The sequence below is a fragment of the Chiroxiphia lanceolata genome, chromosome 1, assembly GCF_009829145.1.
Source record: "Chiroxiphia lanceolata isolate bChiLan1 chromosome 1, bChiLan1.pri, whole genome shotgun sequence".
NCBI lineage: Eukaryota > Metazoa > Chordata > Aves > Passeriformes > Pipridae > Chiroxiphia > Chiroxiphia lanceolata.
Window position 1 is genome coordinate 52,701,758 of NC_045637.1, and position 24,628 is coordinate 52,726,385.

The window sequence follows — 24,628 nt, forward strand, 5'->3', positions numbered from 1 at the left end:
AGCAAACCTATGCTTACTCATCTCAGAAACTCTTCCAGTTATTTCACTGCATAAAAGAAATATTTTTGTAACCTTACATGTGAAAAATATCACACCATTTTATGAATGGTGCTCGATTCAGATCAGATCTCTCTACCAGTATGTGTTTATGACTATCTGTATAGAATAATATTTTATCTGAGGTAAATCAAATTAGCTATGCTTGAGTTGGTAGGGGAATATAGTTTGCTGGGTTTTAATTGCCACTAATATTGGCTCTTGCTGTCTTTCAATGTCCAAAGAAGTTGTGTTAAACTGCAGGGTTGAGCCTGTAGTTAGAACTAAATGAACTTTTCAGTGTGACCTCCTGGGAAGGCTACACGTGTGGTGAATGACTGAGTTCAGTTTTCAAAATTTGCTAGAAAAGCCACACAACACACTTACTGTTTCCAAATTTATGTACAACAGGATCTTTGGACTATTTACATGAATTAGGAACTGGTAATTAGTGATGAACTCTTTAAATGATGCAAAAGACAACAGTCTGGCTACTTAGTTTCAGATGAGGGAAGTTTCTTCTATTTGGGGGAAAACTTTCATTATTGGCCTAATAACCTAAGCGAAAGGCTGAAATTAAAAAAAAAACACACACACACACCAAACAACTTTGCATAATAATGGCCAAGTTTATAGTGTCTGAGCATGACTCTAGGTCATGTTTATCTAGTATCGGTGATGTGCATATTTCTAAAATTGGAGAATGAAATGAGTCTCAGCCCAGAAAAGATACTGGGCTGCGTTTCCAGATATTTTCCATGTTGGCAGTTCATCTAACTAGTAAATAAGTATATTATTTAACAAGTGTTGTACGCGTCTATGGGAATGAGTAAGTGGAGAATGCAGCTATAGGAGTATTTAAGCTGAACAAACTTTCCATTGCATATGAACACTACATCTGGAGAAGCTCACCCTTAGAAAACCTCATAGCCTGAAAAGCTCATGCTGCAGTGCTGAGGCAAAGTAAAAATATCTGTGGCTCCTAATGTACCATATAGATCAAGGATTGAAAGAACTTTATTTAAAACAACTTAAAAGATAACTCCCAAAAAGAGAAAAATAGTAATAATGAAGATAGATTAAAAAATGGAGAGAGGAAAATTACTCTAAAACTATGAAGCTCACAGGAAAGAGATTAATAAGTATTAAACTGCTGCTTTCATAGTACAAGACCCTGCTATCTGATAACTTTGCCTTCATCTTAGTTACTAACAGTCTGGGTTACAAAAAATTTTGCAGTTTGCAAAAAAAAAGTCAATCCCCAAGTTTTCTAACTTGTTTCTGAAATTTAAATAAGCAACCCAAAAAATCATGATCAACTTTCTACACTTTTTTTGTCTTTTGTGTCTTAGCCACCTTGTAGTTTTCAGGTGCCATTTCAGCAGCAACATACTGTACCTACACTTGTATACCACGCTTCATGCCATGCATCCTGAGGTGCTTTGCAGTACAATTTTATATCACTTTACAAGTATGTTGTAAAATTTTATTACTAAAAGGTAAATCCCTTTCCTCTGTGTTAGATCAGGTTAGCAGACTGGCAGAAAAGGGAGTGAAATGCCCATACACATACCCATAAATTTTTCTCTGCTATTTTTGGTTTAGCTGTAAATGCTCAGTTCATATTGACTGAGGACCAGATTTCATGTGTCTTAGTGGGAATGAAGAAAACTTCATCCTTGAAATATGATTCATTGAGTTTTCTGGCTTTATCATAAATTTTCAGTTGTATAACCAAGAGCAGAATCTCACCTTTAACAAGGTGTGTTATTTTTTTTTGGGTTGTACATGAGAATCTGGGACCTTTTCATACAGAGTATTTGTGGAACTTTCTGCTATAATATATCTAACTTATGAATGTGGACGTATGATTCTAATGCTTCCCTTTTATACAGCTTATTTTAGAAAGTAACATTTTTTGATAAATACCATATTTGATGAACATTATACAGATTTCGTATTTTTATTTAGTCTGTAGCCATTGAGGAGTAGCTTGAATAAGTCAAAGCACCACATTTAAATTTTGTTTAAAATTCAAAACTCTAATATATATAAAATATTATTTGGGTAGACAGATAAAATATTTATGATGATACTTGGACCATAGAATTTGGGTTGGGTTTTTTTCTTTTGTCAAGTCTGAAAAATTTTTTAGAATTCCATCTAAACAGGAAGAAAGTTGTATTACTTCCTTAGGTATAGTGCACATCTATCTGTTTACTGCTAAGTGTAGGTTTTGATCTCAGTTCCATCTGTGTGAATTGACTCACAGTAAGATACCTTGGTTTCAGTAAGTCTAATTTATACTGTGAAACTGAGATCAGAATCTGACTCATTTAGGAAATCATTCTGTAAAGACTAAATTACAAACATAAAAATTACCTGTAATTATTAATGTAGTACTGTTGCTTATGCCCTGTTTCCTTTTTCTCCTCCTCTTTTTTTCTCCTGATATGTATCTTCTTAAAAGTGCCAATCAATGGTAAGTTGCCCATTTGCCCCATGCAAGAAATGTGGAGGGTTGGGAGAGTATGTGTCTCATAAAAATTTTAACCAGCCCACGGGGGTCTCCTGTTTGTTGGCTTGCATGTCAGTTGACATATAACATTCCATGCCTAGTGTGGTGGCTCATGATATACTGTGGTCCTAAAGCATGTTCAGCAGTCAGTCAAGACATTTTTCCTTATCAGATGATCCTTTGCATTTGTCCTCTTGTAGTGTGTCTCCAAATGTTGTTTTCAGATCTACATTTCCATTGCAGTCCTAGCTTGATGAAACCATAAGCCATTTTTTGTATCTTTTTATTTTGCTCACTCCAAACATTTGCTCTAAATTTGCAGTGTAAGACATAGCACTTCAGTAATCTCTGAAGAATACAAGTCCGATTTCATTCCATGGAGCTTGTTGAAGTTTCAGAATGAAACTTCTCTGCAGTTTAAAACCAAATGCCCATTTTCAAATGTAATCAGCTAGTGATATTTGAAACAATAGTAGAGTTTGGACTGCTCTGCAATGCTTCCATTGTAGAACTATGGACTTTGCGTCTTTCCAATCAGTCTTACAATTTCCATGTGTAAACTGCTCCATGGATTTACTGTTCTTCTGGTGTAGCCCTCCCTCACAGACAGAAGCAATGCTGATGGTGTCAGATTTCTGCCACTCCTCTAGAAATCTGTATAGTTTCTGTTTCTTTTAATAAGTGAAAATGAGGCAGTACATTGTGAGATACTCTTTTTCTAGATGAAACCCATACAATGGTCAGTGACACAAGCAGCCTGGTCCAATCCCATACCTACAAGAAGCGAGATCCAGTGGATGTGCCCTACCAGACCGGACAGCTCCATCCAGCCATCCGTGTGGCTGACTTGCTGCAGCACATCACCCAGATGAAGTGTGCAGAAGGCTACGGATTTAAAGAGGAGTATGAAGTAAGTGTCAGATCTAATGAACTGATTCTTTTGTCTTCTGCACTATTGGCTGTGTCTGTCTGCTACCTGTACCACAGAACAGGAAAAATAATTACTCAACCAAGTAAGCCAGCTTCTTGTCTGAGGGAACATACTGAATGTAAAGGATCACCTCTACAATGAGCAAATTTTCTGATTGTAGCCAGCCAGGATGAGGACTGAGACGTAACAACATTCCTTGGAGAAATCTCTGTTTAATTCTAATTTCATGAAACTGCATATTCAAAAGAACAGGTCCAGTAGCGTTCTCCCAGAACTGCTCGTATTTTCCTTTTACTACTGAAGAATGAAGCTTTTTTTCAACATTCTGTATAGCAGATTGTCTAATTGCAGTTACCCTGTAATAATATATTAGCTTAGAAATCAAGTTCTACAAGCAGTATTTCTTGGGATAACAGTATTCATCATGGAGAGGAAGTGCAAAAATCTTTAGAGAGTCCCATAGGGCTATAAAATTTGTTTTGTGGTGCTTGAACCATTTTGGACTAGCTGGAGGCTCTCTCTAATCCTCATCATTTTTCATATGAATTTATAGTCTAGTTTTTTTCCTTTTTTTTTTAATTCAAGTTCTGTTTCTTCATTTCATGGTAGATTAACCTATTCCTCCCTGTCATCATCATTGTTTTAAATGTCATGACCACTACATCCTAGCAAATACTATAGGAATTCAGCATACTGCACTGTGGATCCTGACTTCTTTGTGAGATGAGTCACTTTGCTAAGTGAAAAAAGCAAAAAAACTAACAGAACTTGTTCTGGTGCCAAAAATTAAGGGTAATATTACGCCTGATTTCAAAAACTTAGCTTTGCTAAAGAGTTTCAAGAATGCATCACTCCTCATCCAGATCATGTATTTGAATGAACAGAGACTTATCAACCTGCGTTTCTTGCCTAATGTGAGGGAGGATTTGAGACCCTTTAAAAATCTGCTTAGGTCAAATATTTTAATTGCTAGGGGATAACAATAAATGTCTTTTGCCCACTTTTCTCAGCCTGTTAGCTCAGCTTTTAAGTAGTTTATTCTAGTGAATATATAGTAAATGATTCTCACATAAAGAAACATTAATATGGGTTGATAAGATGTCTACAGCAAGTAATTCCTTGCAGATTACAATGCAGTGGATTTGAACCCACAAAACAAAGTAGCACAAATATATTACTTCACAGGGGAAAGGTACATACGATTGATTGTCAGGTTTGGACTATAAATTGTCAAAATTGTCAAAGAATGTATAAGAATTTTTGAGATAATTCTGATTGATCAGGTAGGAAGATGCATAAGAACTTGCGGGGTCTGATCTGTAGGCAGACTTGAAGCTGTCACCTTTGAAATACTCTGTTGACTTCTAATACTTGATGTGGACTATGACCCAAGATGGTGTGATCAGATATTAAAAAACAACTGTTCCCTGCTGTGTGCTCCACGAAGCAAACACTGATCACCAGCAGTTCACTCCCCTGTTTCTGGGAGCAGGCTGCACCTGACAAAGCCTATGTCGGCCTCTGTATGTGTTAGTGTCTATTTGTCCAGTTGAGGAATCTGTCCAAATTACACTGCATGTCCAACCCCAGTACACAGCCCTAAATTTCTTTTCCATGGAAACCAGAATGTAAGAAATCAGAGGGTATAAATAGGTAATACTGTGATGTGACTCTGAAATAGCCAGCAAGGAGAATGATAAGATTCACTTTTAATTCTGTCTTCTCAAAGTATAAGCCAGTAAAAAAAAAAAAATCTCATTCCTTTATGTGATGGAAAGAGAGGGAGGATGAGGGAGGACGACAAACGGCAAAAGTCATTTAAATTACTTCCATCCTGTTGGGCAAGAGACAATTTCTCTTTGGGCATACATGGGTATGCACTGCTCTAGAGGTTCAATATACCATACTTAAGTTTTAAAGGTAGGAACTAATGTATTCACATTGCAGGTCCTTCAAAATGACTCATGCAATTACTTGTACATTACTGAGTTTTATAAATGTGCATACTGCTTGCATTTTACAAGAGATGGCTTTTTTTTAACTTCACGCTTTGTCATACCAACTTCATGTTATAAGAATTGCTTAAATACATAATTGTTTAAACTGGTATTTGTAGAATTAGGTTTCCAAAACCCAAGCTTCAGGCCACTTCCAAAGTCACTGAAGACATTTTTTCCCCTAAAACATAGATAACAATTCATTCCCAGAAGGAGCTAATCACTTGTCAACTTTCATTTGTGTAGCTGACTTAAACAAGTTTGTTCCTGTGAGGTTTTTTATGCCACTGTTATTTAAAAATGATAGAATTGAAAATTCTTGTCTTTGGAAAAGATTTGCTCATCAGCCAAAACCTTTTATACCAGCATTAAGCCTAGAGGAAAACTACAATTAATTTACAAAAAAAAAATGAAGACTGTAAAATGGAATTTATAGTGCAACCAATAATATAGCTTTTTAACTACAGCGGATCAAATGATGCTGCTGAGAAACAATTTCCAGGAAAATCACTTAATTCTGAACCTACCAAGGTGATGAATGGCATCCCATTACAAACAGTAGGTGTAGTCGTGACTAATTACCAGTAGATGCAAGACATTAGGGTGCAGTTTGTTAATAGTGGCAGGGAAGGGGAACTTGAAATAGTGCAACTGCATCTGAAAAAGTCCTCTTTATATATGGAAATTTTTATAATCAGAATAAACTATAAGTAGCCATATCTTTGAGGGGGTTTTTCCCATTGAAGTAGTACGGTACTGCTGGTTTTCCTCCATATGCAGTGAACAACTGCCCAATATATTCTAGCACTGCTAAGATTGCAAATCTCTTTGTTTACACTGCTGTCAGACTGATTCTGTCCTCTTTACAAATTTGAACTGGACAACAAAAGAATTTTTTGCTTATATATTATCAGAAGGATAAATGTCCAAATGAAAAGGAAGAAATAGTTTGACAGGGGATTTGTTTTGAATGAAGTCTCGTAGATGGTTTTTGCTCTAACAAGACAACAGGATTATATAGTCTCACCAGGGAGAGAGTTTGATTCAGGAGGAATTCACACAGGATTCGCTCTGAAAAAATATCTGTTGAACTCAAGAGAAAGTAAAGTAACACATTACCCATTAGGAACACTTCAGAGGACTGCAAGGATATAGAGCACTTGCTGTCATGCATAGTTTTAAGTGCTTTAAAATAAAAACTAATAATTAGGGCCACTATTCTAAATAATTAGGGCTATAGTTCACCCTCTAAACACACGTATGTAGTTTTAAATCCTATTGGTGTCATGCACAAGTTTTTGGTGTAAAATAACTGACACAAAAAATAAAGGTTGAAAAATCATCTTTAAGCAGTGGCAGGCTGGTACTTAATCACTCAGTGCTCAGTTCTGCAGTAGGATTTACTTGGGATACTGAGTGTCTGTTGCTCCCAGTGCATGGGGGCTTCAAGGAACATCCTGCTTTGCAGGATTGTGCCCTTTTGTTCTCCTTCTGGGAGGAGCAGAGATGCTTTTGCTCATCACTGAAAAGACTTTGGTTGAGTATCAGCAGGAAAACATTGCACAGCCTGACCCTGTTTCTGCGATGGCATGTGCAAAGTCTGTTGTTCCCTCAAGCAGGATCAAGCCCTGGCTCTTGGCTGGAGCGGTGCAGCATCCCATCTTGTGCCTACTATGCCTGTAGAACCAGAGTAAATGCAGATGTGTCCTTAGCAGCACACCAGAAACAAGTTCACTGCCTGCTTCCCTTGAGTTTCTCAGGTGTCGAAAAAATGTGGATGCATTTCTGCAAGTTGTGGACTCAAATGAAGGCCTTCATTTGCAGCCTAGTGGAATGTGAATGATTGGGATTACACAGAAATCCTTGAACTTGGGGAAATTTCCACACAGCTAGTCTGCAGTGGATCTTTAAAATCCTTTCTATCCCCTGATAGAGCATTAAGAAAGGAGAGATTTTAGCTCGGTTCCAGCAGTTTTAGACTTACAGGATAATGTTGGCCTGATTTTCCGTGCACCCCTACTCTAATTGTGGGTTATTAAAGCTGTTCCCCAATACTACAGCATGGGAGAGCTTTTACTGACCGTGAAGAAGACTTGTTGCTCATCTTTTTTCTGCATTAAAGAAACAAAATAAATAGAAGAGAAAAATGGTCTTTACAATCTGTCACTACTTCTTCCGTACACCTTTCACCTTTTGGTTTTAGACTCCCAGGTTGTCACAGTGCTTTACTCTGTATTCTTTCTCAAGAACATGTATCTGTCAAAAGACCAGAAATCCATAGAATCCAATCTCCTTCCTAAACACATGGACTATGCTACTAGAGGTCAGCATAGCTTGGCATAGCTAGGGCAGAAACAGGGAAATTCAACAAAACCTTATAATTTCAGATATGTTTTATTTTTAACCCTATTTTTGGATGAACTTAAATTAGTGCCTCCTCAGTGTAAATTGGTTCTTTGCCAAATTAAAGCTAGTTGACATAAGACAGTTTCAAATCGATTTCAGAGTGTCCACACAGGAGCTCGGACTGGTTTAACAGAATTGATTTTAAACCACACCTTTAATTAAACCAGTGCAACTTTGTGTAGATAGAGCCTTGCAAAATCAATTTCACATTATGTTCCATGACAGGGAGTTCTGAGCTTCCATTATCTCAAAACAAGAGGTTTCTTTGAAAATCAAGGATTTGCAAAGGGTATCCTGCTCAGATCAGCCTCACTTACTGTCACTAACAGGACTGGGTCAATAACAGGGTTTAAAAAAAAGGTTTCTTCATGTGGCTTTATCTTTAAGGCCTTCCTCCCACTGTCTCTCTTGTCTTCCTTCTCTTCCCCTTCTGTCAAACACATCCTTTCTCAAGTTTTCTGGCAGTTAGCTGTTTCAGTCAGGAAATTGTATTATACTTATATCATTAAACAAATACTGTTTCTAATACAGTAAAGTTATATGCAGTCAAGATAAAACTGCACTAATTTTGTCCCTTTTGTGCTGTATGGTCTCCATTTTGATGTCTTGCACCGATGTAACTGTATTAATGTCATAATCATCACAGTTAATAGATGAATACAGGCTCAGAGTGCCTGTCAGGGTCAGGAACATGAAATGTATTATCTAATGTGTGTTAAAGAATTCGTTTCAGTTTAGGACTTCTTAGCACCCATTATAGATTGGTAGAACTACTTAAAAATAGTTTATCTGGCCATGGTCATTGTTCAGTTTTACTTTGGGGGATTGTGGTCAAAGGTGATCATAAAAAATGGATAATTCAAAGAGTATTTGGAGGTGAATGTTGAGAATAAGTGGAGGTATGAAAGAAATTCTGTCTTCACAGCAGTATATTCATTGAAATGGAGCTTCAGACGTTATGGTAATGTAGATATGCTAAGGTAGATGTGTAATAGTCAAAAGAAACCAAGTTTTTCGCTGGCCAGTGGAACATCTGGGGTGAATACAAAATGGTTTTAAGAAGCAAAATAGGGCAAAAAAACCTCTCTAAAGCCAGTAGAAGTGCAGATCCTTGTTTTAGGGGACAAAAAGTATTGCAGGCAAGCCGGAGATTTTTTATGGAGGAAGTTTGCCCCGTGGGTGCTTGCTTAAGGTTTTGTTTTCTCCAGACCGCTGTTAGATTGATGTCTGACTTAGGAAAGAAGTCTGATATAATTTCCATTTTCTGCTGTCATGCAAAGCCATAACAGACTAGAATCCTGTCACTCAAACCCAGTCTCCAGTCGCATCTTTTCTTTCTTTTTGGTTTCAGCTGGAAGACAAATTTGCTACCACATGACACTTCTGAGCCCTGTGCTTCAGGGACCCTGTTCTGAAATCTTGAAAATAGTAGAAAAAATAGGTATTTTTTTATGTTATGTTAATATAGCTACTGATAGGACCCAGCTGGTGCTGTTTTTTCCTGCATATTCCTTGTGACTGCAACTAACCTTCCTCGCTTCCAATCTGTACATTTTTATCACACCTTTTTCTCTGATTTTGATATTCTGCAACACCAGCTGAGACAGTCAATACCACAATCAATGCAGGTTGTTTCCTATCCCACAAGATACAAATCACACAGAAAATAGAAAGGCTCTGAAACATTGGGTGGGAATGGGGTCATTAGTCCACAGTGTAAGTACAGGAAGAACAGCATCTGTGTCCTCAAGAACCAAGAGCAGGTAATGGTTTCTCTCTTGTCGTAAAAACAATGTGGAAAATTGTTAGAAATATTCAACTGTAGAGATCATTGCTATTATTATTTTTCAAGTTTCATCTGTTTAGATGGAGCTGGGAACCCAAACTGAATGCCCAGTTGAATCTTCAATCTTTAATATTGGAAAGTTGCACTGATTTGATTTATAGACATATGTTACTTTGTAAGTATTCTCTGAATAAAGGGTAACTCCAACTGATGGGGATATGAAGGTCTTTTATATGAGGTAGATATTCCTCCTTTATCAAAGGACTGTGTTCAGACATATCCAGTTTCTTCAGATTGCTGTGGGATCTACAACAGCCTTCCAGCCATCCCAGGTAATTTTTTCCTGCTTGGGATTATCCCAGACTCTTGGACACTGGAAGACTTAGCATTGAGGAGATCATATCTAGGGAGGTTGAAAGAAATAGTAAAAATGAGCAACTGCCATATCCACAAAGCATGTTTTGGTTTGGACATCCTGAGGTACTCCAGATCAATACCAGGTTGTTGAAATAAAGTAATCCCAAACCTGAAACTACATTTACTAGTAAACAGCCAATGTTAGTGACACAGCTTCCCAGTGCATGCAATATCCATTTAATTCTTTAATAAGTCTCAGAGAAGAATGGGTGACTTCCCGTTGTTGATCAGCAAGAATCAGTTGTCAACAATTTTAACTGTGTGGCAGTTAATGGGAATTTATTTGGAACTTTTTTCGGTTCAGAGGAGGGACACTTAGTTTGCTGAATGGCTGTTGGTGTGTCAGCAAGTTCTATGCAATTCTAAACCTGTCCTTAATAGCCCTGAATTTCTCTTAACAGATTTCAAATGTATGAGAAGTGCTGTCACAGTGCTTAATATCATTCACATGACACTGCCTTGTGCCACAGTGTGGTTAGCTGCCTAGTGGTCTAGGTGTCCCAGGATTTTCAAAATCACACTGTTTCCCTCTCCCACTCTTCCTAAATGCACTCTCCAACAATTTAAATAGAAGTGCATGTATATGCAGAAACAGCTCTCTAATTTGTTTTGTTTAAGCAGGTTTAATTGGAATTTATTCTTATCACAGGAAATAGATTTAGGCAGGTCATGGCTTCATTAGAAAGGCTTTATGCTTTTATCTGTTTGAATAGTAAAATTGCAGTAGTGTATAGACTAGAACACTTCCAGTATCCTTAGGATTATTCTCAGTGGGGTATAGGCAGCTGTTTGACCATGCTGTGATCCAGCTATTTTTGGTAGTGATCAGTCTGTGATTTACTTGGGTACAAACTTCTTGTTTTCTTCTCAGTAGCCTAAACAATCTGAATTGTGTATGATTTTAGGCAGCAAGGATGCCTAAAAAGAACAAGGATGACTAATTCAGCCCAATGTTTTTCTTCATATAAGTCTACCACTCTCAGTCTTGGATGTGAAGTTTAAACTGTGTTCTGAGGAAAGCCTGGTAGCTTTTAAGTGTGTTTTTCATAACCATTGTATCCCTCTAAGCAGTTAAAATAGAGTCTGGTGGTATCGATCCACTCAGGACAATGTTGGCCCACTCAAAAGTCATGAGATATAGATTCTTAAGCTAATCAATTGAATGGATAAACCAAGTGCAGGTTGTTTTTATGTAGAAACTCTGTCAGCTATTTCAGTCATTCTCTGCATCTACTGAGTCTGGTGGTCCTGGTGCATGCAGTGGCAAACATAGTAATGAGTACAAAATATATCAGGAGTAAAAAATGTGCTGTCATTTCTCATGGTCCTGAAGATACCCTGGGAGTCTTTTCCATGTACAGATATTTAGCAGACATTCGTTTCGTATTTCGGTATAGCTGGTTTTCAAACCTAAAAGTAATTTAAAGCATGATAAGCACCTCTTGATTATTCCTGATCTTTAACAAGTGCGTCTGCTTAAGCATTTAAAGTGGAATCATTTTAACTGTTGCATGCAGTTCTGTGGATATTCCTCTGGCCCTTAATTATCCCATGGTAATATAGTTTCAATTTACTTTAGGAAGTTGTTTCCCCTCTTGGGTCCAGCCACTACAGCAATCTTTCAAAACTTATTTTAATCTTGCTCCCCTTTTTCCTGACCTGTGACTCCATTATTAGGATCTTTATTCTCTAAAGACATTGTAAAATCTTTCTCAGTTTATTCTGGAAAGATTTGTGGGCATGTGCAATGTAAAATTGGAGCAATAAAAGAAATAGCTTCCAAGTTTCAGTGGTTGTTCTCAACTTGGTACTAAGCAGTTCTTTGGAAATTCTGTATCCACATCTGATAAGTGCAAGTAATTAACACAGGGGTTATATAATTTTAATGAGAAGAATTAACGTTTTCCATCTTGCTGCTTCCTCATGTTTGGATGTACACAGCAGTATATTCTTATTCTTTCAATAATCAACGTGGACGCATCACTATTTTAGCATGTGGAATCTGTTGCACCATTATTCTCCAGTTTTTCTTGTGTTCATCCCCTTTGGCAGCCACAGGTTGAGAAACAGTCAAACTGTACTAAGCAGACTTCTGAGAGTATAAATTGACTCTGGTTGTCTGTTAGTCAAGTCACTTCTTCTGACCGATCTTGCTACTATGCTTTTGCTAGTATGAAATCTGTGCTCTCTCTGTACCCATTGAAATTAGGGTTTAGTTTCATATTTAGCCAGTCTATGCATCATTATGGGCTATTGGAACACCACAGTAGGAAACTAAATGGGGCCACTGAACTTCATTTTGGTCATAATGTGAGTTTCCAGAGGGAAATCTGCAAGAATGGCTTTAATGCTCACAGCAATAGGGTAATAGGTTAAACATTCTAAATGCTAGTGACAGGTATGATTTGAAAGAAAGAAGTTTTTGAAACATTGCAGGCTATATGCTGCATATTTGCACCAGCCTGACTTATTAATTATTCAAATAAGACATTGAATATTTGATCAGAATCTGTAATCCCTTCTTCAGTTAACGTATTATTTACTTTTAAAAACTGCTGATGTACTGTACTTTTCCCATTGCACCTGAAAAAATGAATTGGTCCAATTTATGTGCACAGAATAATATATTGTGCTTTAATGTTCAAGATATTATTCATTACTTTCTACTCATATAAGCCTCCTTACCTTCTTCATATTTTATTAGTGCCCTTTAAAAAGACATAAAAAATCAGTCATGTAGTTATTCCATTTTAAATTATGCAAATGATGCTAAATGCAATTATAATCTATTATTAATTATATATGCACCCTATGTGTTTTCTATAGATTGCATTTATTCACTACAAATAATTAGGCATTTTAATTCAATGCTGGTCTTGTGACCAGAGCATTATTCCTAGCGGTTTGTAAAGTGAGAGGAACCCTTTTCAAATCAAATTAGCATAATTTAGCTATTGGGTTTACATTTAGCATCAGTTTATCTACAGAATACATAAAATACACAATATTTGCTATAATGTATTTGTTTTAAATAAGTTAAAGTAATAAATTTTAAATATTATGAATTTTTCAGGAACTGAAAATTTGTATTCTCATGTAGCCTGTGGCTCAGTGTACCTTTTAAGAAGTTTTCTAACTGGAATACAAGATTTCAAGACGACTTCTTACATGTTTTCTGTAGTACTTTAGTAATTGTCCTGTCAGTGGAACAGATGATCATCATTTTCTAGCAGGAATGATTTCTTTTTGTTACAACATTCTGATTTGATGGGCCCAAAAGAGTCTGTGGGAAGTGTTAAGTCCACTGAAAATCTACCAGCTCGTCATTGGGAAGACAAGAGGGCTGGCAAGCTTCTATTCTTTCTTGCTGGTTTCCTGCTGTTACCTCTGTCTCGGTGTGATATCTGCTCCCCAGATACCCTTCACACAGGATCTCAGTCAGGCCACTGCCTGCACTGTTGTGAGGCCGTGATGTTTTCTAACTGCTCAGCTCTGTATCTGTCCTGTTAATTAGCAGTTAGGTTGCCCTGAGTCCTCAGCAAGTCATCTGAGAGGTGTAGAGGACATATCCTGCCAAGCAGCCGTGAAAAGGTGCAGGCATCTTGGTCAGGCAAAGACTAGCAGAATAACTATGGGGAGAAAACTGACCTCCAGGCCAAAGCTGATGGGAAGTCTGGAGAACCCATGGAAACAAAGCAGCCCAGGAGGTGAGCAGAAGGAAGAGCAGGCTGGCTTTTCGGACTTGTGAAATACCATTAGTGAGAGTCAGGATTTCAGAAATTACATGATGGCAGCATCAACCATGTAAAATTATTGGAGTTACTGCAGCTCAGTTCAAGACTGATGAAAAGTCATAATATTGACAACTTCTTCACAAGACAGAAACAACAGATTGGAGTCACTCAGTGTAAATCCACGCACAAGAACTGAAAGGTTTAGGTTTACAACACAATTTGGAGGCCAAGGCAGGGAAGACCTTAAGCATATGTTTAAGTCAAGTTGGTTTTAAAGGGATTTAAGGGATTGTTTTGAAGCTGCTTTAAATATACATTTTTTTCTCATTTTACATTTTACCATTCACATAAATGGAAGCAGCACCAGGGACATCAGACACATGATAGTTTAGACATTTTCATGTAATGGTGATGAAGCTTGAATATCTGTCCACAAAAATGATGAAGTTTCTTCCCCTTAACATCTTAAAAATAATCATGACTGACAGTGCTCTGCTTTGGTCTGTTGAAAAAATAAGTGGCATATGTTTCTCTAAAGTTAAAATCAGCTGAGCTTAGTTATTACTCATTTAGCTTTAAGGTGCTTGCCTGTGCAATAATAACTATTCTTAATATATAACAGAAAAAAAGCTCTTATATCTACAAGAGAGGTCCGAGTCTGTAAGAGACAGGCTATCTCTGCTCCTACACCACACACCAAAGGGAATAGAAAGAAGTGAGGACCTTCCCTGATGCACAGGCTTGGGCTGTTCAGAAGCAGATATAGCTGTGGCTGCCTTCAGCTAACAAAGGGAGCCTGCAGTAAAGGCAGAATAAGCTCTTTTTAGTGAAATTGTAGATTTTTGTCTCTGTGCTATGCATACAGCGACAGCAGTCTCTTCTGAATAGAATGTCTCCTGCAGCTTGCTCTGGGGTGGTGGAGGCTCCCATACAGTGCAGTATTGGTTCCTGAAGTAAGCATAAAGTTTTAGTTTGTGATTAGTCTGGGAGAAAACAACAGGAGTTCTTTGCCTTTGATGCTTAAATACTTGGCTGTATCACAGATCTTAGAGTTTTTATGTGAGATAATATTGTCATTCACATTGTTAACAGTAAATACCTTCACATGAGCAATCTCTGTGCTTTTCCTTACAAAAAAGAATGGACAAACAACAAAATTCCAGTATGACATAATGAATGTTAGAAAGATAGGTCAGATCCTGTGTCCTCTACTCATGAAAGAACAGTAAAAGCAGCCACCTCCAACCCTGTACAAATAGGTAGGAAAGCACAGAGGAAACTTAAATAGATGGAGAAAAGCTTGTAGTGTAAAGCTCTTTTTAGATTTTTCACATCCTTCCAAGATCCTCTGAACCTAAGCATGACTGTTGAGACACATACTTTTTAATCTTGAGATAGACTGTATGCAACAGTTCTTCAGCCTTTTGTGATCCCTGTATTGCTCTTCCATGTGCTGTCAACCATTAGTCATTGCCAGAACACTTTATTGTAATCTTAGCTTGAAGAGTATTTCAGAACATTGTCCACTGCATTAGGCTGTGACATCTGCTGAGCTTTTGTTTACTTAGCCTTAATTTTTATCTTTGGCTGTTTCTATTTGTTGGTGGTGTCTCTGGTCAAGCTGGAAAGAAAAAACTACAGTAAAACTGCATTTTCAGTTTGTAGTTTTGCTTATTCACCCATTTATACTTCAGCTCCAGTTTTTATGCTCTGCGTAATGCTGCTGTACACAGCTTCTCTAAGGTTGGCATAAACTTTACATAAACTCTGTAAAGATTATATAAGGAAATCCTTAAAGTGACACAGCTGATACCTTTTATCAGTTCCAGTACCAAGTCTCTACCTGCTTTCCAGGGTAATGAAATATCACTCATTCCTGACTGCTGTAATATCCCATTAGGAAATTCTGAGCTGTGCCAGAGATCAGTGTTACTTCTGCCACACTAATAGCAATTATTTATTATTCCTTATATTGCAGGGAATCAGGAGCACCTAGCAAAGCTATTAAGCAGCAGGTTTGAAGTGAACAAAAGGAAATATTTTTCACACAGCACATAATTACATCGTGGAACTCATTGCCTCAAGATGCTGTGAAGCCAGAATTATAAATGGGTTAAAAAATGGGCTAGACGAATTCATTATTAAACACAATGACTGTGTGCAGTCTCCGGCTGAGGAAGAGGTTGCTCAGGAAAGCCATTGATTGCTAGAAGCTAAAAGGGTATGCTGGGGAAAGATTCACTCTCTGTTTGCTCTGTTCTTCATACTTTTTTGTAAACATCTACTATTAGTTCTGGTGTAGAAAAACTGATCGGTTGTATGGACCTCTGGTTTGACCCACTATGGCTGTTAACACACATAAAGAGGAAGAAAATAAATCAATGCTCCTGTATGTACAAAGCAAACAATGTGATGTGAAATGGTAATTCTTTCTTTTTTTCCCATACTGGTAGTCAGTTTTATAGAACTAACATCACTTCAGTTTATAAAGAACAAAAATTATTCTTTAGGTCAGTTAGCATTCTTAGTGGTTTTTAGTTCTTTTACTTTAGTTCCTGTCTTCTTGGCCCACTGTCTTGCTGTTGGACTATAGGACTGCTGTGGACTGGGGCTGCAGGTTAATGATATTCTAAAGGGAAAGAGAAAAAAAGAAATCCGGTTGCAAAATATTTTTATTCAAAGTGCATGTAGTTGCTATGCTAAAGCCTAATCCTTTAGCTTTTATTCTGAGTAGTGCTTTGTTCTACAAAGAACCTTGTTTCCATTAATTAGACCCTTTCAAGAGAGTTGTATTATTTACAGTACATTGAGGTAGTGGAATTAAACTCCTAGTGTGAGCAGTAAACCACTTCTTGTGTTTTGGAGAGCAAAAGGGATACAGTTGTATGAATTTTGAAATTAAACAGGTTGACCTTCCAAACCACACCAAAGCATTTGTTTTGGTTTTGCACTGAGAAAAACATTTCAAATCTAAACAAATTTGGTGTCTTGCTGCTTTCCTGGTATTTTTATACACACTTCAGTTTTACCAGTGACTTTTTAATTGTCTCTTCTTTTACAACATCACCAGCTTGAATTTTGCATTTTGATAGTTACATTGTGAATCAAGTCTATAGAACCGACAGTAGCTAAAACATACAAAAATGTTTGAATCCAAGAAAAATCACATAAATTGCTCATGTTTTTTATGTGTTTAATTGTAGATCTGGTTTGAGATTGACATATTTTTCCTCCATTTGTCAGTTTTTTGCATAGCATTTTTGTTTATTATACTGATATTTACTAAGCATACGTGTGTCTGGCACACAAAGAAAGCTAAAAAAGCCATGCTATCTGCAGCATTTAGGGCTTCTCTGAAGTTTAACTGTTTTGTGGATTGCTTTTTATTTCTTGTTACTGGGATTATGTGTTTGTGATTTTTTGATGGCATTTTTTAAAAACGCTGTAATCATGCCATCAGTCAATATTTGATCTTTGCTGAGGTAGAAGGACAGCCTAGTAAGGAAGCAAATGTCTTTCCTTTTGACATAACTAGGAGTATGTTTTCTTTTAGCTAAAGTGCACAACAGTGGAATTGCCTTAAATATCTTATAGGGGATCCGACTGAATCTTTTTAAAATATTCCTTTTCTAAGGTCATTGCCACCTCCTTCTTCTGAGCGTAGCAAGCAGTACAGTGGATGGGGGTCCTCCTCCCCAACACTAGGAAAAGTGAGGAGCAGGAGGTGGACTACATTCCTGCTTTACTTCTTTCAGCTATAAGTAATCTACTTTTTCCTCCAGAGAAACAGCAGAGAAGATGTCCTGACTGTGGAGGTCAGGATGTGGAAACAGCTGTGGAAAGAAGTTGTACTAGGATAGTGATTCTGTGCTTCTGGGATTGAGGGAGGAACAGGCCGTGTTTTTGTGTGCCCTTTTTCCCCTGATTTGCCGTTTAGCAAGTGCCAGAGTCCCTGGAAACCTGACTAGTCTGTAAGTGTAATAATAACATGATTTTTTTGGTGTAACGAAATATTTGCATAGTGCTACCCATATGACTGTTTTAGTGTGGAAGAGCAGTGTGTTGTAGCGCTCAAGCTTAGTAGTGCAATAATATAAACAAATGAAAAAAGTCGCTCTCCTCTCTATTTTCATGCAGAAAAAGGAAAAAAAATACACTACAGAAAGTAGTGTGGATAAAACAGTGAAGTGCTCCATTCACCATGCAGTTCTGCCCACACCTGGAAAAGTTTCAGCATCTTCTAATGAAAAGCAGAAAAATTACCTGGGTTTATGCTAGAATTCAGGTTTTATCTGGTATCATAACAAGTATTTGTATTTTAACTGATAGGACAAGTTTAGTTGCCAGCAGTTATGACTACAATGAAGTTATAGAGAACGGTAACTTTCAAATTCAGCTACCTAATATGAAAAAAGCAAACCATACTTTTTTGGGGTGTTGTCTCAGATACACTTTTAAATATATTCTTATGGAACTAAAATTCAGCTTACAGAGGCTGACTTAGGGCAAGATAAGAAGCCAGAGTGGGACATGGGACCACCATGTTATGTTGACAGATTTGCACTAAATCCAGGTACTTTACAGCCGGTAAAAGGGTCCTCATGCAAACTAAATTGTTATTGGCAATGGATATTTCTTGGACATTTGTGGACATTTTGCATGGATGCTCTCTACAACTACCTGAAAGGAGGTTGTGGCAAGGTAGGGGTTGATCTCTTCTCCCAGATTACAAGCAACAGGGCAAGAGGAAACAGCCTTAAGTTGTGCCAGGGGAGGTTTAGGTTGGATATTAGGAAAAATTTCTTCACCAAAAGGGTTGTTGAGCATTGGAGCAGGCTGCCCAGGGAACAAGTGAAGTTGCCAGGTATTTAAAAGGGTAGTCATGACACTTAGGGACATGGTTTAGTGGTGGACTCAGCAGTGCTGGGTTAATGGTTGGACTCAATGATCTTAAGGGTCTTTCCCAACCTAAATGATTCTGTGGTTGGTGAGAGTGCACTCTGCCCCATCATCCAGGTCATTAATGAATTTCTTGAACACTCCAGCTGACCTCCCTAACACTCCAGCTCTTTACTCCTTAATATATGTCCCCCCTTTTACTCCTGCTCTGGTCCCTACTGAGCTGACATCTCTAAGTCTCGTAGCAGTAAGCCTCCCCTTGTTATTTAAGTGGGTGTTTCTCAAAGTTAGAACTTCCACCAAATGTCAGGACTGGAACATTTCATTGTCAAGTCACTCTTGTCCATGTAGCTCACTCTTCATCATTTTATCTTGTTCCATTTGCAGCATTTGGCGCATAGAGTTTAATAATACTTTTAATAAGAAACATAATAAGTATGGACTTTATTGGATTATTTTAAACAACTAGTAATTGGCTTAATGAGAGACAGATGCCTGGAATCTTTGTATTGTCTTGTAAGGAAAATATTTATATAGTGACTCAAATTTTTAAAAGTTTTGTTTTATAGAGAGATGCAGAGAATAAAGGCATCTGCTGCTATTCAACAGAGCTTTTACAGTGTTGGCTTGCCTCAATTAATCTAGCTTCAGTGCAGTGTTCTAATGAAAGGAATAAAAATGTAGAGCTGCAATGTATATAAATCTTGAAATGTCCACAGAGAGCTGATAAATTGCTGTATTTTGCTCAGTTAATCCAAAAGAGAAAATGGAGAAGCAGATTGCAAAAACCAAAATTGTACATCAAGTCGTTAAACCTCAGTCTTCATTACTGAAGAATTGTTTTGATACTCAGCACAATCAGAATCTGAACAAAAGAGTATCTAGGTGACATGTTCACAAGGATGCTGTACACCAGGAAAAAATCCACAGAATAAGGTCATGGGTGTGATCTAAGTGCAGAACTATGATTATTCCTTTTCTGTTCTTAAAGCTGTGAGTATAAACAGTATTTTACACTGTTTTTTCCTTTGTGACTAACCTTTTATTTGTTAAGTTTCTTATTTCATAATCTATTTGTATTAACGTAGACTTCGTAACTTTTAAGTTAGCTCCCTTACTCCATGAACAACTCACCTTCATGTCCTCACCATGTTGTCCTTTAGAATAAAGACTAATCTGTCAAACAATAGCACTTTTCTTTCCTTTTTTTGCCAGTCTGTCTCTGTGAGTATTACATTTGGGTCATTATTTTACTAAACTGTACTGTTACTTGTACATAGCGACTGTAAAACGCCACCAAACTAGAGCAGAAGAGACATCTGTGTTGCAGTTCTGCCCAGTAGGTAACTGATGACGCTCGAATTCCCATTTCCGTCACTATGGATGGAGATGGTTTTTTTTCTTTTAGTTAGTCCAATACTTACTTCACTTGCAGCATATATTCTCTGAGTGTAGCTCTGTGAGTGATATAAAAAGGAAGAGACATTTTCACTTCGATATCCAGAGATCTCCATTGTATTGCACAAAGTCAGTACAAGTTCAGAAGACTTCTCAAGGCTCTTTGAATATTTTGTTCTCAGGCATCAGGAATATACTAGCTGATTACAGGGAAAGGGAGCTGAACAATCTGAATGTCCATTGATAAGCTCCTGTACATGCCGTAGTGAAACTGTCACTTGTGTGTTGTATTTTTCTGTTGAGAAAATCTTAGTACTTACATATCTGATGTTAGATTAATGATGCAGAAGTGGTCTTTAAATGGCATCGTTTAGGAACAGAAACTCCTTTTGCCTGTCCCTCATTATTAGCTTCCACAGAGTACTTTGTCTACACATGACCCATTAGCTGAGCCTAGGTCATTTGAGGAACCTTGATTCAATATATTATATACTCAAATAAACTGTCTGGTTTTAAGCTTGGTTGATAAACTGCTGCAGGGATGCCTCTCTGAATGAGAAAGTGCTGTATATACATTTCAAACATCAAAATAAGGCAATTCAGGTTGGTAAGCTGCTGCTCTTTGCTAGTATGCCTAAGCAGACACTCTTTGTCCTAACAAGAGTCTTGGAACTGTATTGAATTGCTGCTGTCTGTCAGTATACAGCGAGCAAACTGAAAATAATTAGGTTAACAACTGACAGCAATACTTGTCATCGTTGTCAATCCCATTACTACCTCTACTGTTTTTATGCTGATTATCTTTCTTTGCTCTCAGTATTGTTCTTTCAATGGTTTTTCAGAGAAATGGGAAATCATCTAGGACCAACACCAATTTTTTTTTTAAAGTTTTTACCCACCCGCTCCTTCCCAGTAAATGTGCAGTTGTCCAAAGGGAAGATTATTGACAGGAAACAATTATAGAGTGAGAGCCTGCAGCAGGATGTCTGGGAAAAAGAAACATAACTTTAAAAACTGGAGCTAGGAGTTTTGACTAGTGAAGTAGCAGGAGCTCCTGTTGTTGTGGAAGTACTGAGTGGCTCTACTGTCATGCATTACTGCTCTCCCCCAAGCAGAGCAGTGTAGCAAATGATAGGCTCAGGGACTGGATGCCAGCCAGGACAAGTGATAAGTAGACATGCAGCTTTAGATAGGAGATCATTTTCTTTAGAACAAGGAAAATGCTGGGCTAAAAGTCAAGCCCAGAGGAATGACTAATTGACTTCATATATGCTAGCAAATAGTGTATTTGCAAACAAGCAAAGCAGACATTGAGGCACCAAAGTTTCTTGTGAAGATCAAAAAATGCAATGAACCAGCACAATGAAGTGCTGTCCTTTTTTTGAAAGGGCACTGGAAGTAGACCCTTATCTATTTTAGCATACCCTACTATGAGAAATAAAAATATGGGGTTTTTAATAATAGGCGTATCGTGAAGTTGTAAGATATCCAAGTTCCAAGACCTGAACTTGGGTATCAGGGTCTCTTTCGGCGGGATAAGGGAAATGAGAAAATTCTTAAAAATTAAATCTTTTAGGGCCATTTTGTACACGACGTTCCTTTTCTCTTTGGGCTAAGAACAAAGGAAGATCCATCACTTTTGACAGGGAATGGCTTGCAGCCAATTGGGATAAAGGGAAAGCCCCTTTTCAGAGAAAAGAAACCTTTTTAGGTAAAAAGGAATACATTAAAACTTATCTGAAAAGGGTGGGATTTTGGAAAACTATAAAATGTATAAGTTGTACACCCACAGGGTCTTTCTCCCCAAAAAAATTAAGTGAGAGAAGGACCCGGCAAGCCAAATAAATTCTTTGTTTCTTTGTTCCCTGAATTATGCCGTCCTTCTAAATTTAAAAGAGGGATATTTCCCACACTACTGCTCTTACTTCCCTTGAAAAGTACTCTGTTATACACACTGGGAAAAACAACACCATGCAAAATATTTGTGTTCCGTCTGTGCACGCTAGTGTACTCTGGCTTTTATCTTGTAGTTGAATGTGATGTCAGTGTCGCCCTGTAGCAGAATTAAAATCTTATTATGTGAGCTTTGTTTCTTTATCTTCTATTCAAATTATATTAACTAGAGCAGCCTAGATACACTCATGAAAACCCCTGAGGCTCACTTAGTGAGTCAAATCTGAGGGGTGTTTTATCACTTCTGAAAGGTTGGATCAGCTGTGTGTACATTACAACTTGGATGAAGATAGGGGAGGGGTTTGTTCACTTTTCAAATTCAACATTTGTTTGCTTTTGTTTCGTTTTTCCACCTGCCATTTTTTGTCGCTTCAGGGAATTTTATTACATTCAAGGTTTTTCCAAACTGTGTGGTTCTAAATCACAAACAGCTTGTCTTTACGGGGGATTTGAAGATCGTATCAGGTTTTCTGTGCTTGGGTGAGCTGATAATTTAGAGTCAGGCAGTTCTTGTGAATTCTGAGCTCAGAGCACTGTCTCAATTACAGTGATGTATTCAAATTAAATCAGATCAAAATATTACTAGATTAGCTAGAAATGTGTCAGAAGTCACCTTTCTTATCAGTGTATGTGTCCACCAGTTTAATGCTGATCACCTTTCATTAGAAATAATCTTCAGTAAGCAGAAGTGCACAGCTGTAAAATAAATAGTACCTCTTCAAATAATATAGTTGCTCAAAGAATAATGTCACAGGCTTACAATGTCAATTAAGTCATAGAAAGTAAGTATTTTGCCATGGAAAGTAAGTATTTCCCACTTACTTCAGAACAAGTTTCTTGGAAGCCTTAAGCCTTGTTTTGTGCATTTTGTAGCATATGCAGGCAATGAGTGAAGCAGCTCTCATCAATCACTTTGTAAAACATGAGTGAACAGAGAAAATTGTAATGACTACAGCACAAAGCTTACCTCTTCAGCTAAATACAGATTATTTCTTACGATGACTAAATTTTTTTCTATTTTCTTCTTCTCTTCCCCCTCTTTCTCTCCCTCTCTCAATTTTTCATTTTAATTTCTTTTTTCTTCCTTTTGTTTTCCTTTTTCATTATATTTTAAACCAATTGCAAACTCTTCTCTTTACTGTATGAAGAACAAATCTGTAGTTCTTGCCTACTTCTTTCATAGCACATTGTATTTTTATGCTTTGCTTTAATAACATTTCATTACTCTTTGAAACCATTCTCTGGGGCAAGCTTTTATTATTTGTAAAGTAAATCAAATATCAAAGTGCTAATCTTTAGGAGGAAAAATGGGTTAGACTGAGGAAAAAATATTCAAATCTTCTGTTAGTTTTTTGAATTAAAACTTAAAGTGCACAAAAAGATTCCAAATAATATTCTCAAAGCTCTAAGGTACCTAAAAACAGTTTTTAGAATCCATCTGCCTACTAACATTCTGAGTACAACAGAGAAAATCTAGGGGTGATGTACTTCTGAGTTTTAAGTAGTATTGTGGAAGGAATGCTTTGCTTGGCAGAAAGGGACTGAGAAAAGAATTTCTTGAATAAAAATTGGAAACAAAAAACAAGAGGAGACAACTCCATGGTTTTCCAAATTCTGATAGAGTAGCAATGCACAAGCATACAGACATCCTTATGTAAATGTAACTCCAAACAGAGGGAAAGGGGATGGGTTGCAGCCAAGGAGGAAAGAAGAGGAAACTGCTACTAGGGTAAAACAGGGATGTTATTTCCTTTCTTCTGCAATGCTTACTCAACAGGAAGACTCAAGGAGTCTTAGGAAACAATGCAGATCCCTGATGCAAATAATCAAAGCCTGTGGCACCCTTAACAGCAACATTGCAGCTTGCTCAGTCTGGAAGTTCCAGGGGCCTGTCCTTGTGACTACTTGTAAAACAACTGCAACAAAAAAGCAGCACAAGTTGCACTGTGACATTGGAAAAAGGAGTCATTTACACTGATAATTTGGCAGCCAAGAGCTACTTTGGATAACATATCCTCTAACAGAGGAAAGTGAGGCAAGTTTTCAAAGGTGGGGGCAAAAGAGGCACATTATCACCATAATCATGATCAATAATAACAGTAACATTAGTAGTAGTAGTAGTAGTAGTAGTAGTAGTAGTAGTAGTAGTAGTAGTAGTAGTAGTAGTAGTAGTAGTAAGATGGTTGAAATGGTACCTTGGCTACCAGCATTAGCTCAGAGTTGGTGTCTCTGGTGTCACACAATATCTTAAGATTACTTTCCCCTTTGGCCTCATTCAAACCATGTCATAGTGATCAGACTGAGTATTTTCCTTCCAACTGAGTCGTTTGAGGTATTTACATGTTAGCCTTTCAAAGATGGTATAAAAAAGCCAATCTAGAATTTATCTTACCTACACATTCAAAGCAATGTATATAACTTTGAGTCCTACTCCTTTTGTGTAAATCATGGAATCACAGAATGGTTTGGGCTGGAAGAGACCTTAAAGATAATCTAGTCCCATCCCTCCTGCCATGGACAGGGAGACCTTTCACTAGTTACTCAGAGCCCCAT

The 24,628-nt window shown here is 37.4% G+C and overlaps 1 protein-coding gene across 11 annotated transcripts in view; it reads left to right on the forward strand.

The window, feature by feature from the left end:
• The window catches only part of PTPRM (protein tyrosine phosphatase receptor type M), a 457,694-nt gene that overhangs the window by 365,052 nt on the left and 68,014 nt on the right, over nucleotides 1-24,628 (forward strand). For 7 of the 11 annotated variants that reach the window (XM_032690785.1, XM_032690804.1, XM_032690850.1 and 4 more), the window contains one exon: nucleotides 3,277-3,464. In XM_032690785.1, coding sequence (XP_032546676.1) covers nucleotides 3,277-3,464 — 188 coding nt within the window. Of the gene's footprint in view, nucleotides 1-2,506; nucleotides 2,519-3,276; nucleotides 3,465-24,628 lie in introns of all 11 variants that reach the window. The other 4 variants (XM_032690775.1, XM_032690795.1, XM_032690833.1 and 1 more) reach the window with 1 other exon arrangement.